This window comes from Odocoileus virginianus, chromosome 28, assembly GCF_023699985.2.
Source record: "Odocoileus virginianus isolate 20LAN1187 ecotype Illinois chromosome 28, Ovbor_1.2, whole genome shotgun sequence".
Lineage (NCBI taxonomy): Eukaryota > Metazoa > Chordata > Mammalia > Artiodactyla > Cervidae > Odocoileus > Odocoileus virginianus.
The window spans coordinates 1567398-1583643 of record NC_069701.1 but is presented as its reverse complement, the minus strand read 5'-3'; the positions used below and the strand labels follow the sequence as shown (position 1 = coordinate 1583643).

At 44.8% G+C, this 16246-nt stretch overlaps 1 protein-coding gene across 2 annotated transcripts in view; it reads left to right on the top strand.

The window, feature by feature from the left end:
- FAT3 (FAT atypical cadherin 3) overlaps positions 1-16246 on the top strand; it is a 767497-nt gene that overhangs the window by 599285 nt on the left and 151966 nt on the right. For both annotated transcript variants that reach the window (XM_070457139.1, XM_070457138.1), the window contains exons 5-6: positions 5488-5802; positions 8063-8273. In XM_070457139.1, coding sequence (XP_070313240.1) covers positions 5488-5802; positions 8063-8273 — 526 coding nt within the window. The remainder of the gene's footprint in view (positions 1-5487; positions 5803-8062; positions 8274-16246) is intronic.

Below are 16246 nucleotides of genomic sequence, written 5' to 3'. Positions count from 1 at the left end.
CTTAAAAAAGACTTTTGTACCTAGAAGGCACTGGATGAATACTTTGTTAATTAATTTCATAGGTATTTATTAAATGCCTATCACATCCACCATTGTAGATGCTCAGGATATATCTATGAGCAAAAAAAGATGAAAATTCATGCATTGTAGAGTTCATATTATTTTTAAAAAATATTCATTTATTATTTATTTGGCTGCACCGGGTCTTAATTGCAGAATAGTGGACCTAGTGTCCTGACAGGGGATGGAACCCAGGCCCCTCTCATTGGGAACGCAGAGTCCTAGCCACTGGACCACCAGGAAGTTTCCTGGAGCATATATTCTTAAAGAGGCAGACATGCAATAAACAAGCTGACATGTGAAGTGTATATACTATGTCAGATGAAAATAAAGCGTCCAAGGCAAATGTCAAGTGGAGCAGGAAAGATATTCAGTCTCTGAAGAAAGGTTCACAATTTTAAATATAGGGGAATTCCCTGGCAGTTCAGTGGTTAGTGGCCTGGAAGTAGTCATTTTTGATAAATCAAGGGTTGAAGAGTATGACAGAATTAAACTCTTCATCTTAGAAAGGTTGAATATAGTCTAAGATACTCTTATAACCCCTGGGACAAGACAGGAGACAAGACAACGTCTCAGCTCTCAGTCAACTCACGTACTTAACTTACTTTCTGCTATGTGGAGAGAGAAAACAAAAGTAAGTACATCATGAAGTTTAAATGATTGAGAAGCATGGCCTTCTAGCACTTTCCTGCAGTCCAGTGGCTAAGACTCTGCTCCCACGGAGGGGCCTGGGTTTGACCCCCAGTGAGGGAACTAGATCCCATGTGCCGTAACTAAGAGTTCACATGCCACAGCGAAGACCCAGGTCCACATGCCACGACTAAGACCCAGCATGGCCAAATAAATAAATGAAAATATGCTTTAGAAAGACAGTAGAAGGATGGCCTTCCCTTGGGGGAGGGTGGTACATAGCTCCAGAATTCTCGGTGTCCGCCCACTGTTGACGCTATGAAGCGCTCGCCTCTTCCTCGGAGAGACGTAGCACCAGGCTCCTCTGTGCCCTGTTGTCCTCATGTGCGGGGCTGTTCTGCCTGCCTGCTGGCCCTGCCGGGTCTTCACAGATCACAAGGGTAGCATAGAAAGTTGAAACAAGCTGTTGCTGTCCTTCAGTGGTACTACATTATTTCTGGTTCCTTTTGCTAGCTGTAAATAAAGACAGACATTAAAATTTCAGGATAGTGATTGATTGCTGAACCACTGATTACTGATCGACTGTAAGAGTAGAAAATCTGGGATAAGGTGGCAGAGCGAGAGGGCACGTGGATCATTTCTCAACAACGGCTAATTCCTTACACATCATTTATGAAAAACAATGCAGAGTAGGTGATGAGGATTTATCTCAGTGGGGCTCAGTCTCCAGTGTTGCCCCTTCTTCCATGCAGGCTAATTCCACGTGATGGACTGAGGCCTAGGGCAGTGTGAAGTGTGACGTTTGAGGATCAGATGGAATTGTCAGTGATTGCTTCCCTCGTGGCTCAGATGGTAAAAGTGTCTGCTCACAATGCAGGAGACCTGGGTTCAATCCCTGGGTTGGGAAGATCCCCTGCAGAGGGAAATGGTACCCCAGTCCAGTACTGTTGCCTGGAAAATTCCATGAATGGAAGAGCCTCATAGGCTACAGTCCATGGGGCCACAAAGAGTTGGACATGACTGACCGACTTCACTTTCACTCTCAATATTCCAGATACCAACGGGGCTGGAGACATGAGTGGGTCTAGAGAAATGATAACAGACATTAAGACTTTGAGGTTATAGGGGATGTAGTTCGGTTCAGCAAACATTTATTAGTCATATACTAGGTCCCAGGAAAGAGATGAAGAAGACAGAGTTCTTGCCTTCAAGTAGCTCACACTGTCCTGGGGGAGCCAACACACCAAAAGATCATTGGAGTAAATTGTAGACATGTGTCCACAGTGATCAGCACAGTTTTGAAAGTAGCTAGAAATTCTTATAAGTAATCATGGGCTTTGCAGCAATATAAGTAATGTAATGAACCCCAGTGTATGGTTAAAACTGTGTCTACCTGCGACTTCCCTGGTGGTGCAGGGGTTGACTCCGCACTTCCAATGCAGGGAACTTAGATCCCACAAGTCATATGGTGCCAGCCAAAACAGAACAAAATAAAGATAATCCTGTCTTCCTCTACCTGACCCCATTCAGAGAATCATAGAGCACTTGGGAGATCTTATGTTACCAGTCTCTTCATTTCCTGCAGATGAAGAAGCAGACCCCTCACTGTCTGCATGTTCCCTCCATTCGTTATCATAGGGCAGAGTTGGGAGTGGATCACTTCTTAGTTTCATTTAGCAACATTTATTTGGCACTTAGAGCTGTACAAGGTGTCAGAACAGAACAATGAATGAGACGGTCTCTGACCTCAGCTTGCTCACAATCTGGAAAGATTGAGCACAGACCAACAAGGCAATAGATACTTAAAACTGCAAGATGATAATTAATGTCCTGGGACGGTATACCCAGTGGAGTGGGAACATGGTGAGGGCATGTAGAGCTGTCTGCAGGGGGCAGGAATGGCTTTGCAGAAAAAACAGTGCTTGAATAGAAGCTTCTATAATGAGTCAAATGTATTCTCAAGAGAAAGGCTTCCATGGAAGCCACCAGACATGCAGAGGAACGGAGGCGTAGGAGCCTGGCATACTCGGCACCACCCCAGGCTCGCTGTGCAGCTGAGCATGGGGAGTGGAAAGGAGCAGGTAGGCGTAGTGACCATCACGGCAGGCCAGATCCTCAGCCTCAAGAGTCCCTGAAGAATGCTGGGCAGGTCAGTGATGTGGTCAGATGAAAGGAAGAAATTATGTCTTTTGAGGAAGAAATAATGCTTTACAACAGAGGTGAAAGCTGAAGGCAGGGAGACCAGAAGGCCACTGAGGGTCTCCAAGCAAGACGCAGATGAGGCCTGTCCCGGAGTAGGAGACAGGTGTGAATGGCGCACATGAGAATTGCCTCCTGACTTCCACGTTTGCTTGCATGTGAATAGTTAGACAGAGCAGGGACCCGCATGGACGCCCAGGCACAAGAGCACTGAACACAACAGGCAAGATCAGATTTTGCCCTTAACCAACTTATCAGCTTGGTGGAGAATCATGTGCTTAATTAATTTCCATGACAGTAAGTGCTGCAAAAGAAGAGTATAAGGTATTTCAAGAGTGTATAGTTCAGGAGGGAGATAGAGTAGCCAGGGGGGCGGGGAGGTACTTGATCTGTGTAGTCAGGGGGCATCCGGGAAGAAATGGCAGATCCAAAGGATGAGTAGGCAAGGTCAGTGAGGGGGGTGCAGAGGACAGCATAGGCACATGCCCTGAGATGGAAGTGAGTATGCTGGAAGACCCGAAGGATGCCCGTGTGACTGGGGGGGCAGGGGGGCTGGTACCCAGGGCGAGGCGATGCAGGGGAGCCTGGAGGCTGTTCATGAGCCTGTGTGGCTGCCGCCCTTCCCGCCTGAAAGCAGACACCTCGAGGACTTGGGTTTGTAAACCTGGGCGAACTCGAGAAGGGGCGCCTTCATAGCGGCAGGATCCTCAGGTGAGTGGCCGCAGGAGGGCCTGTCCGTTCCATGCCAGCCTGCTGGCCCTGAAGTAGCCCCAGCGCCCCACTTGGGGCCCGCTGCAGGGCACGTGTTGACAAGCAGTGAGGAGGTGATTCTGGCCACAGGGAAGACAGTGGCAGTTCTCTGGGTTTGGAAAGGGGCCGTTCAAGCAGCAAAGAGGTGGGGGAGTTGAGTGCCAAGTAATCAGTGTGTTTTGGTCAACGCAGCTCACCTGGGAGTGTACAGTTTAGTTCAGCAGCAGCAGCAGACCTGCCTCTTCAGAACTTGTCCTGTCCAGGAATTAACCCAGTCAAATGCCAGCCTTGGCACATAGTCGCCCTAACAGTGTGTCTTTTCTGAAACGTAACAAGCCAATTGGGAAAATGACCTTGGAAGAAAACTTAATTGATTTTTCAAAAAAAACAAGAACTCCTGTGAAAATTTACCTGAAGTCTATTAAAGCCATCCTCTAAAGCAGCTTGTAAGAGAAACTAGACTAGATTGGGGTCCCATTTTGCAAAAAGCCATTAATTTGTTTTCCCAGATTTTGGGCCTCTTTTCTCTTCATTTTTCCCATCAGGTTGCTTAATTAAGCGGCAAACTGGATGATGAGGGGCTGTAACTCACTGCTGTTTTTCTCCTGTTGATGCCAAGTGCATCTTTATGTTCCTTCCCGCCTCCAATTATGTATTTTGAAATAATAAACTATCTTATAGTTAAAGTTCATTCAATCAAGATAGTGATTGAAAGATTGAATAGAGGTTCCTCCAGGTTTTGTGGTTAAACACAATAGCAAGTTTTGCCAAAAGTTCAGTACCTGAGTTCAGACTTAGTAGTGATGGGACCTCAAGCCTCTGTTTTCTCATCTGTAAAATGGGAATAAATAAACCTGCTCCACTTACTGAGGAAAGATAGAAGAGTGCTTTATATGTCACCATCCACATGTTAAGTATTAATAAGATAATAACTATCATCATTGTGACCAAGAAGATTATTTACTCTAAGACTCAAAGACAGTTTACATCTGCCATGCAAATTCTTTATCTACAAGTTCCTCCTCTCTCCCCTCTCTCCATTTCCACAGACATGCATAAAGAATAGCATCTCAGAGTTATAGAAAAGGGTGGCCATTCTTTTCCACTTCCCAGAGAGGAAGAAAAAATATTTTATGACTGTTAAAAACATATTGTAACTGTCAAATGTACTTACGAGCAGCCATCAAAATTGTAAGTTAAAATCAGAGTTTTCCTTTTGTTCAGTGACAATGTAAAAAACATCACAAATTTTACATGAAGATAGAAAAGAAAGAAAAGAGCATGAGTACTGAAAGGATTTGTATGGTGATGGCCTTGCCCAAGGGTTAGATGAAGCACCCACGGGTTAACACATAATGATGCTTATTGTGCTTTTGGTGTCTGTTGAGAAGAGCATTGTAGAAGGAAGTGGCAAACCACTCCAATATTCTTGCCGGGAAAGTTCCACAGACAGAGGAGTCCAGCAGGCTATAGTCCATAGGATTGCAAAAAATCGGACGCCACGGAGCAAATTTCAGCAGAGAGGGGCACATTTTAGGTCTGCTGCGTCTCTGTAACCTGGTACATTTTGTAAAGTCAGCCACATTTCTTCTGCCTCTCCTCTTCACACCACGACAAGAACCTCCTTCCTTCCTACCGTTTTATCAGTGATTTCCGTTACCGGATTGAGGGTCTTCCCTGCTCTTATGTGTGAATGATGAAGCGTTATGCATTTGACGTGAACTACAAGAAAAAGAGAAGCTGAGATGCCCTCCTGCCCAGAACCTTTCGTGGGGTGGCAAGGGGAGGAGCAGTGAGAAAAGTTTTTCTCTTTTCTGATTATAAAACACTTTCTCTTTCAAAACTCAGGTGACCGTGACAGATGGTGGCTTCTCCCCAAAACAGTCGACCATCTGGGTGGTGGTTCAGGTTCTGGATGAAAATGACAACAAGCCTCAGTTCCCAGAGAAGGTCTACCAGATCAAGCTGCCAGAACGTGACCGGAAGAAGCGGGGAGAGCCCATCTATAGGGCTTTTGCCTTCGACAAAGACGAGGGACCCAACGCTGAGATCTCCTACAGTATCGTGGATGGGAATGATGACGGGAGGTTCTTCATTGACCCTAAAACTGGCATGGTCTCTTCCAGAAAGCAGTTTACAGCAGGGAGTTATGACATTCTCACGGTAAGATTTTTCTGAACCTCGATAACGTTAATGAGGGGGAGGAAGTTTTTTTCTTGTTCATATATATGTTTTAAGCAAAAACAAAAAGATCTCTGGACCAAAAAGTGCAGCCACATAACCATGGAAGGCTACTTTCTGTTGCAGTGACGTTCCTAAATAAGGAGGCCATTTCCTCCATTTCCAGTACACAGCCTGCTCCGTCACTTACTCACTTACACTTTCTGTAGCCCCAGATCATTTCAAGGTACTGAGCATAGATGTAAGCTGCAGAGAGGAGAGCAGCAGAATAACATAACCTGCCTGCCTCTCAACATGTCCTGAAGACATCCCAATGAAAACAACTCTTGTAATGTTGACAATGTGATAGAACATGAATTTAATGGTATAAATTGAGGGACACAAATCATATCTAGGCTTATTCTGCAAAGAGTGAAAAATCTGAAATAAAAAATGACATTTTCATTGTTAGAAAATAAAAAATAAAAACAAGTATGAGCACCATCTCAAATAAAGACTTAATCGATTAATACCATGCCTAAGGCACCAGCCTGCTCCCCCAACCCCAAACACTTTAGACAGGTAGCAGCTACACCTGAAAGGGGACTGGTCAGCCTCCCCAGTGATGGGCACTTTCAGGGCCAACAGCTGTCCAGAGTTAGCGCCACAGTCTTCTCCACTGTGTATGGTCAGTGCTTTGCTATTTTAAAGGACGGTCTGAGTCCATTTAATTGTTATGCCTATGGACTGGACTTGGGCTCCATTCCCTGCTCAGTAGTGTATTCAGAAGAGTGAACAGAGAAAAGAAAATAACTTAAAAACCAGTCCTGTTTCCACCATCAGCAGCTCTGATGTGACAGGTGCTGCTCCAGTTGTCTGAGACTTGCCAGTGGAAACCTTTGAGGACCGGGTGGATTGCAGTGGACACTGTTGGTACCATGCCCAGATTCCCTTTATCAGGCTGGTCCAGCCATCCCCCAACTGCTGTGAGTGTTGACTGCTAAGGGCTGAAAGCTGATTCCTTCTTCAGAGAGTCATCCTTGGCCACGCTTCTCAGCCAAGATGATCTATACACCTACACTAGCCCAGCAGCCCACAGCCAATTCCTAACTGACACCAGATATAAAAGCCCAACCTCCTTGCCTCCAGGTGGATCCAACTCAGTAGTACAGTGAATGATTCAGAGCTCCCTTTGGGATCAGGCTGAGGTTAGACTTCAACTGAGACCACATCCTTGCTTACCATCCTCCTCTGTCTATCCTACTCTCTTCACTCCCTTTCTCCTGGGAACACTTCCTCTTGAAATCATTTGTACTCACATCCCTGTCTCAGACTCTGCTTCTGGGAAACCCAACCTAAGGTATCTTCAAGGGCCCTTCCTCTCTCAGAAACTGGGGCAAAGTGATCATGCGTGAACACAGCACTAGGGAGCTATGAGTTGTCACTGTTTTTAAAGGCTACAACTATTAGCAATGCATCTGGAAATGGTATTATTAATGTAATAGTTTACAATCCTTTTTTATTTTGGTTTTTAAATTTTCTATCACTGATGGTTTGCTTGTTAGACTTAACTGCAAGCCACCCGCGCCCCCCTCCAATACACACACACATTTAAGTCCAGGACAGCATAGCAGTTAACCCTGCATATCTGGGCAAGGAAACATGCTTTTCTCAGCCCTTATATCAAACCAAAGAGAAGAGTCATTAACACCCCCTTCCTCACTCCACTGCCTCGAGGGGCCCACGTTTCCACTGAGAGAGATCTTCACTCCTTCAGGGTTGGCTTAACCAGAGGGCCTCTGAGATGAATTTTGCAAGGCTGATGCCTTTCCCCTGCCTCCTCCCACCTCCCTCTTGGAATCCCAAGTGACAATTCTATGTGACAATGACAATGCATTTGTTCCCTTTTCAACACTACCACCACAGCTATAAGAAATCGAAGCAGCTCTTCTCACACTTGGAGCTGCCATTCGTGCCCATCCAACTTTAAATCTGCAACTGCACCATTTGTTTTTCAAGTTTTCCACATCTGCAAGGTTGGCAGTGATTCAAAACACCTCTGGCAAACGTGCTCTGGGGCCCCATGTGTCCGAGTTGCTTCCCGCCGTCCCTGAGCTGATTGTCCTCAGATCGCTCTCCGCGTCTTCCCCTTGCCGACCCCATCGTGAGGGTGGGCTCTGAGCCCCATAGCATACAAGTGACAGATGCAGGCTTCCACCAGGACCCAGGCTCTGAAACAGCTGTCTTCTCCGTGTGTGAGTAGATCAAGGCCGTGGACAACGGGCGCCCTCAGAAGTCCTCCACGGCCCGCCTCCACATCGAATGGATTAAGAAACCGCCTCCTTCACCTGTACCACTGACCTTCGATGAGCCATTCTACAACTTCACAGTCATGGAGAATGACAGAGTCACTGAGATTGTCGGGGTGGTGTCTGTGCAGCCAGCTAACACCCTTCTGTGGTTTGACATTGTTGGTAAGTTTGAGTCCCCCAGGGCAGTAATGGGCAATGTAATCACTGACTGTTCAGAGCAACTAGCAAAAAAGAAAAAAAAACAATAACAACAACAACAACAAAAACACTTAAAGGTTATGCTAAGATTAAAAGATGTATAGTGCTGGAATGCAAAAGAGCCAGTAAAATGAATAGTCGACCTGTGCTTTCGTTCCGAGTTCTGTAGCTAAGCTGAACTGAAAGTGCTCTCTGGCTGGAGTTTCCATAGTACGTTATTTACTGCAATCTTAATGTCTTTCTGTGTGTCATTTAAATTCTATTGTCACACTTGGCTAATCTCATTTCTAAATGTATTGATGGTACTAGACTTGCTGTCCTTCATTTCTCTCTTTTTCTTCACCTTTTTTCTGCATTCTGTTCTTTTTTTTTTTTTCTGCTCCCGACTGCCCTGCTTCAAGGTGGCAAGCATGCTCGAGAGATGTTCTATATTCTACAGACAGCTTGTGGGCAGAACTGTTCAACAGAAGGTACCCTTAGTGCAAACACATTTGCTAAAATACAGCTATCCAATCTGCCTTTTACGGGTTTTTTTTTCTTTTTAAGCAAATTAAATTACATCTTTCATAACTGCCTGTGACAGGCTGAAGTGCAGCCCACAGATTTCATACATGCCTCTAACAGCGACTGCATTACTCATATCCAGTGACTCCTTTGTTTGAGGTTCGGTGGGGTTTGTATTTGGGGTGGGGGGGGTTGTTCTGATTTCTTTAGAGAAATTTTTTTCTCTGCTTTTGAGGTATGTGGGCTTTTTGTTGTTTTGATCTTTTCTTAGGTTAGTTTACCTGGGCCTTTTTACAACTGAAAAGTAAATTCAAATAGATCCCAGCCCCTCAGTTTTGTAGGAGTGCCATTCGTAGACCCAAAAGCCCCACCAGGAGAGTCCCGGGCTGCTGTCCACAATAGGAAGGACAGGAAACGGAGCCTAAATATATAGCCAGCGAGAGCTTCCTGCAAGAGCCAAATACAAAAAGCAGATGGACGCAGGCAGGATAGACCTTAAAAGCCAACCTTTAAATTCCTTGAAAGAAAGCAAGCAAGCGCAGCAGGCTGCAAAAAGAGAGGGCAAAATTGCCCCTTCACCACCCGGCAGGGAGAGGCGGCGGAGAGGAAATAAGTGCTGAGGACCAGGAATCCAGGCGAAGGCAAGTGTGCACGCCAGCCGTGGGTCTGACGGTGGTCCAGCTGAAGCTGACTTCCCACGGTCCTCCGTGGGAGGTGGTGACTCCAGAGAGCTGGTCTGGGGGAATCATTTCCTTCATGTGTCACTGCTTGGATAGGATGGGCAGGAACCTGCCTTTCTTCCCAGGAATGATGGGGTCTTGGGAAAGCATTTAGAGCATTCCACATCTGTTTTAATGAAGCATAGAAAAAGAATGAATGCCCCATGTCCCCCAAATGGAACATCAGTAGAGGGTCCCCTGAACTTCCCCCAAAGAAAAGGCTTGTTTTCTACCTATTTCATTTTCTAGAATGCTGGTAGACCAGCTTTCTTTCCCTTAGTGGGCATCAATTACACCATCCCTATGCATGACCATCGTCATTCCCAGCTTTCCACTGTCTTCATTTCCACTTAGCGCCTTTGAAATGGTACCTCTTCTGATCTGTGGAAGATCTCTCTGCTCTTCCATCCTCTCAGTTGTTTTCTCACACCCCAGGCATCACTTGGCTGTCGGTGCCACATCAGCTTTGGAATTCTTTCACCCATGCCCCCTGTCAGGGTCACAGAAGACACATCTCAGTTTCCTCATGTCTCCAGTGCAATCATGGCTTCTTTTCAGTAGTTCAAGGGAGAGTGCCGTGGACAGCCAAAGGCTAAGGCTCCTGCTGCACTGTCCTAAGCCGTGGGAGGACTTGCCCTCTGCCATCAGTGAACACTTCGTCTCCATCCCTCTCTGACACTCCAGTCTACAGGCGCCTCTATGGCCTCACAGCACTGCTCTGCCTTGCATGATGCGTGCATACAGCCTCTTGACATGCGGCACATCCCACCCACCCCAGGATGCCCTTGCGTGCACTCCTCTTCAGAAATCTTACAAGCACACTTATCTCTGATGCTCAGTCTGACCAGCCACCTGACATGTTATCCAAGTCGTTTTTGCAACTCCTTAGCATGCCTGCATGTGTGTGTATGATTGTGTATAGGAAAGCATGCCTAATGATGCTGCGTGTAACCTGACTTGCATGAATTCCATTCAGCAGTATTAGTGCTGGCATACATGTTCATGGTGTTTATCCTGGCTCCAGTCTTAACCCTTGAGGTCGAGGTCTTTGTGTCCCCCTTCTTCCTGCCATTGCTTTTGTTGATCTCCACCCAGGGTGAGTGGGATAATGATGCCAGCTGATGGAGATGCCCCACGCAGCCTGTGTGTTAACCCCACTGATGCCTCCTGAGACCCGTCCAGAGTCACTGTGACCTTCCACTGTATTCTCAGCCTCAGCAACCACAGCACCTTTGGCCAAAAGAGAACTGGTCCAAGAAGAGACGGGCAGTTGACAGACCAGAATCCTTCCAGGAAGGAGTCCCTTTAGGCTGCTCCAAATCATATCTAGGAATCATGATCAGAAACATGGCATCCATTTTCCTGTTTCTCCATCTTTAGTCCTAAATCTATGCTCCTTTTATAGAATCTTTCCAGTTTTAGTGCTCAGATACTTCTCTTAATGGGCTTTCCAGGTAGCTCAGTGGTTAAGAATCTGTCTGCCAATGCAGGAGACTTGGGAGGCACAGGTTTGATCCCTGGGTCAGGAAGATCCCTGGAATAGGAAATGGCAACCCACTCCAGTTTTGTTGTCTGAAGAATTCCATAGACAGAGGAGCCTGGCAGGCTACAGTCCATGGGGTCGGAGAGTCAGACATGACTGAGCATGCATACATGCACTTCTCTTAATATAGACCTACTAGGTTGTACCTCTAGTCTAGATGCTTCCATCACAGATTTCACTGTGTATCTGTTAACATCCAGTCAAGCTTCTCCTGCAAATTAAATTTACTGGGCCAGATGCCCAAACAGAACTTGATTTTATTTCCATCCCTGCATCCAGCCAACCTCTTGAAATGTCAACTCTTTAAGTCATGGAGAAAGTACAAACTTTTCCCCAGGTGCTGGCTGTGTTCAGAATAGATATGGATCCCCCTTCCACCAAATCCCCTCTTTGAAAATTTTTTCTGATCTCAGAGAGCTATATTTTTCCAACCTGCTGACAACATCTTTTCCTCTTCTCTAAAAACCTATTGTTTCCTTTATCATATTCAGATGTTTCATTCTTTCAAGATTTCTTGTTTATTTGTTCTTGGCCCCCAACACTCTCCTCTGTCTCTTTGCTTCTTCCTTACCCAAGTATCTTTCTTGGCTAAGCTAACATCGAGGAGAGATAAGGGAAAGGGCTTCTCAATGCCTAAGAAACTTAGCAGTGTGCTTTAGCTGGATAGACACCTATAGACACACTCATGGTTACAGACCATACCTCCTCCCAGCCTAACAGAGCTTACAGATGCTCTAACTAAAGAACTCATGTTAAATAAGCAGAAATAGTGTTCCAGCATGCCTTTTACCCTGAGAGTATTGTCTCCTTATTTCCATATTCCCAATCTCCCTGATTCTTGTTTAACTGCATTTCTTTTCCTCCTACTATCATATGAATTCACAAAAGCCGTATAGAGAGCAAGATTTTGTTCCCAAGCCGGGACCCCTGCATCAAGGACCTGCCAGATACTTTCTTGTGCCTCCAAAGGCTTACAGCGTCACAGAGCTAGACTCTCTTCAGCTTCCAGAAACAGAAGCCCACTTGTAACCAAGTTAAGAAAGCTGTAATTAAAAGGAAACGTTATAGAGTTCAGCTGTTCTGTGTTTAAACAGCCCATTGCACAGCGTGTTCCTTCCCTGCGCTAAAAGGGAGAGAAGGCGAAAGGAACAAAGCTCGCCCACAATCCTTTGCGGCTTGCTCACGTATCTTCACACTTCTCAGGAGACTGTGATTTCGGTTCGGCAGCATCTTGATTTACATTCTCTCTGATGTGCACGCAGTCTGGTTCACAGTTCCGTCCCTGTCTCTTTATCCCGCTGACAAATATTTATATTGTAAAGACCACCATTACTACATATGCCAAATGATTCCTCTTTACTTCCAGTCTGATGGGAGATACTATCACCCACTTTTCTAGCTTTTCCCCTGACTTAGACTAGGATAATTGTTTTTCTGGTAGGCAGTAAACACTTAACCTATCTCTGTTTATTTGCCTCACCTAATGTGTAGAGAAAAGTTATTCTTTGAAAATAGTCCCCTGATGGCATAAAGTGGCATGTGGGTCCAGCTCAGCTGAAACACATTTCTGTGTTGCAGGAGCATGAAGACAGCCTGGGCCCTCAGTCTGTCATTGCTTTCTGAGGAATCTGGTTCCTTGACTGCTTCTATCTTGCAAGCTTAGACCTGTCCTTCTAGAACCTCATCCAAGATGGGGCCATCCCCTAATAGGGTTCCATCAAGTGTGTGCGTGCTTAATCATGTCCTGGCTCTTTGTAACCCCACGGGCTGTAGCCTGCCGGGCTCCTCTGCCCATGGGGTTTCCCAGGCTAGAATACTGGAGTGGGTTGCCATTTCCTCCTCTAGGGAATCTTCCCGACCCAGGGATTGATCCTGTGTCTCCTGCATTGGCAGGTGGATTCTTTACTACTGTGCCACCAGGGAAGCCCCGGGGTTCCATCAGGTAGGCAAGTTAAACTCTTTGATGGCACCCTGACTAGCATTAACCTCTCTAGGTCTTCTGTAACTCAGTATCCACATTTCTTAATCACAGAACTCTCCCCTACCCCTCCCAAGAGGGCTGTCCCGTTTCTAATACAGCTCTCTCTCCATCAGGGCGACACTTGCTCATAGTCATCAATGACATCATTTCTTCTCACTGGATCCCCAACAAGTCTCTCTTTTCTCCATAGCAACCATGTGGTCCATAGGAAAACACCTGAAGAAACGTTAGGAAAATAATAAAAATCTTAAAACTACTTCAGATATTATTGTAAGAAAATGAATTTTAAATCAGATTCTAGAAGGGATTTTCCTTCCTACCACTGTTTCTAACCTCCAGCCTGCTTCTCCTGCCTCCTATGTAAATATCCGTTTTAGCCCTGTACTGTGCTTTCTTCCTTCCAAGGCAGACAGTTATTATTCATGATCAAACCACAGAAATAGTGTGTAGTATTTTCCCTCAAGTTCGGTGTGCACGCTGAACTTGAATGAACAGCTTGCAAACGACTCCCGTAATTCACTGAGATTCTGCAGTTCAGTGTTTGGGAAGCTTCTCCCATAGCTCATCCCCATTGATTGATTTTGAAATTTTGGTTGGTAGTGTTATCATTGTAAGTAGTGTAGACTGGAATCAGAGCTAGGGGAGGGGTCCGGAAGCTTTTCTAAAGGGAAAGCTGTGAGATAGTCACCCCTGGGTCTCAAAATGGAGAGACGGTGATTCTTTAAAGGAAAACTTAACTGGTTCATGGCCCAACACCATTCTGCCCTGCACATTCCAGCAGTAGCTGCTGGCTCCAAGTATTTTCATTCCCATCCCATTTTTTGAAGCTTTTTTGGGACCCTCTGACTTTTGATGTTTAAACTCTAGAAGCCGGTAGAGAGGCAACACACTTCTCATGGCTCTGTTTACTCCTTTGCACCTGTCTTGACCGAAAATGGTCAAAGAGAAATGTCCCCTGACATGAATTCTCTGTTATGTGGGCTGTTCACACCCTCGCTTACAACCATCTCTGCCGCACGCCCCTGCAGCAATGCTCAGGCTGTGACTTCCCTTAATCCCCACGTTGTTGAATCAGCCCAGCTGCCCGTGTCTCCCCCTCCCCACCCTGCGCCGAGCCCAGCGCTGCCGCCCAGCACACTCTGGCTTTGCATGTTGTTACTGGCTCTGAGGAAGCACATCTTCTTTAAACGGGCGCTGCTAGTGAAAGCAGACTCATTCCATCTGATAGGCTCACACCAGATGAATTGGACATGGGATCTGACAAAATGAAACCACCTTTCAGCCTGGAAGGGAGCCTGAGAAATGAGGCCTGGGGGAGAGACAGTTGTTCATGAAATGGGAGGCCTAAGTGGTAGGCTGTGAAATTGCGGGAGGGTTGATGGTGAACTGCTGGTCTAGATTCTGTGTCCCTTGTCAGAAATTCACTGTAAAACTCAGGGGTGATTTGGGGAACCTGGTTTTACATGAAATCTTGGTTTCACTAGAAGTACAAGCCCTAGAAGTGAGCATCAGAGGCTGCTAGCCTTATTGATGGATGGAGAGATACTCATAGGGTTTCTCCAGGTCACTGTGATCTGCTTTCTCCTTGTCTATCTCCCCTGCTACTTTCAAGGTTTCTGGTCTAGAGTATTTGAAACAACAAAGGTGAATGGGGGAGATACACACAGACATGCACGCACACGCAGGAAGAGAGAGAACTGTAAAAAATCACCCCCACATTGAGCAGAACTCCCTGTGCGCTGCTCAGTATTTGATAATAACCAAAATGTGGAAAGAGTTTGAAAAAGAATAGACACATGTGTGTGTATAACTGAATCACTTTGCCGTACACCTGAAACTAACATAGCATTGTTAATCAATTACACTCCAATGTAAAATAAAGTTTTTTAAACTACCATAAAAGTAATCAAAAATGTTTTTGATACCAAAAAGAAAGACTAATAATGCAGACAATCTATATGCCATATGTAAAATATGTAAATTTTATGCCACTAAGCATAATGATGATGTATTTCTGCATAGGGAGGGCCCCGAGGAAAATGTGAGTCTGAGGCAGTGAGGGAAAGGGTACGTAATCGTCCCACTGAAGCAGTAACTGAAACTGGAAGTCATTGCTTGCATAGTCTCTAAATTTCATTTTTATTTGTCTTTGGAGCAAATCAAAGTTTTATCATTTGCAGAGCTTCCATTTTACATTGACCTGCAAATTTTCACCTTCTAAAATAACTGGCCCACTCTTAACCCCCACCCCCAAAAATCATGGTCCTTGGATTTTAAAAAAGTAAAAATCTTAGTACGAAGGCATTCCAAAGATCATTTTTTAATGTGGTTTAAAATATGACTTAATACCCACCAGAAATAGCTTGAGAAGCTGCTTTCTCATCTTTCCTTCTACACAGTCTGAGGCGATTTTTCATCTTTCTTTTGAAAGTTTCCATGGCAAAGTTTTTTTCAGAATGTACCACTTGATAGCAAATGACTTTTCTTTGCTCATTAGAATGGTTTTTCAAGACACTTGAATCAGCCATACATTTCATTTCATGTGGTTATCAACATGAAACATTCCCTTTGAAAGAGGCATGGTGACCTAAGGCTTGCTTCTCTTTCAGCCTAGATCTCCTCCCCTTTCTCTTTATCATGTTCTTCAAAAGACATTTTTTTTTGAGTTAACATTTAGTATTTCTCAGTAAATCAATTAAAGATATTAATTGAAAGATGAGTCTCTTTTAAAATGAAATTTTCGAAAAAATATATCATCTCCAAGCAATTCTCTGGTACCCCATATCTTCATAGCTTTAATTAAATGTCAAGGGCAATTATGTTCTTTCTAGCAATTAAAGAATCTTAAGTGTATATGGCAGCTGCAAGCAATAAGTATTTGAAATATATATGAAATATATATTTTTTTGTAAGTACACCACATTATTTATCTCATGTCATTATACATCAAATTCTAGTAATTCATATAAAATTCTTCTCTCCCTTAACTCATCTGCCCATTTCTAATTGTAATATCATAGAAATTGTATATAACATTGTTCATTGATCAGCAAAATGAAATGCAGAAAACAGAAGCCAAGATTTCCTTTCTAAAATATGAAATTCAGTAAACGCATTGCCCTATGTGCTATAGTTAAATAAAATTACTGCCCAGGAACAAAATTAATTGACATAGTGAAATTTCAAGCTA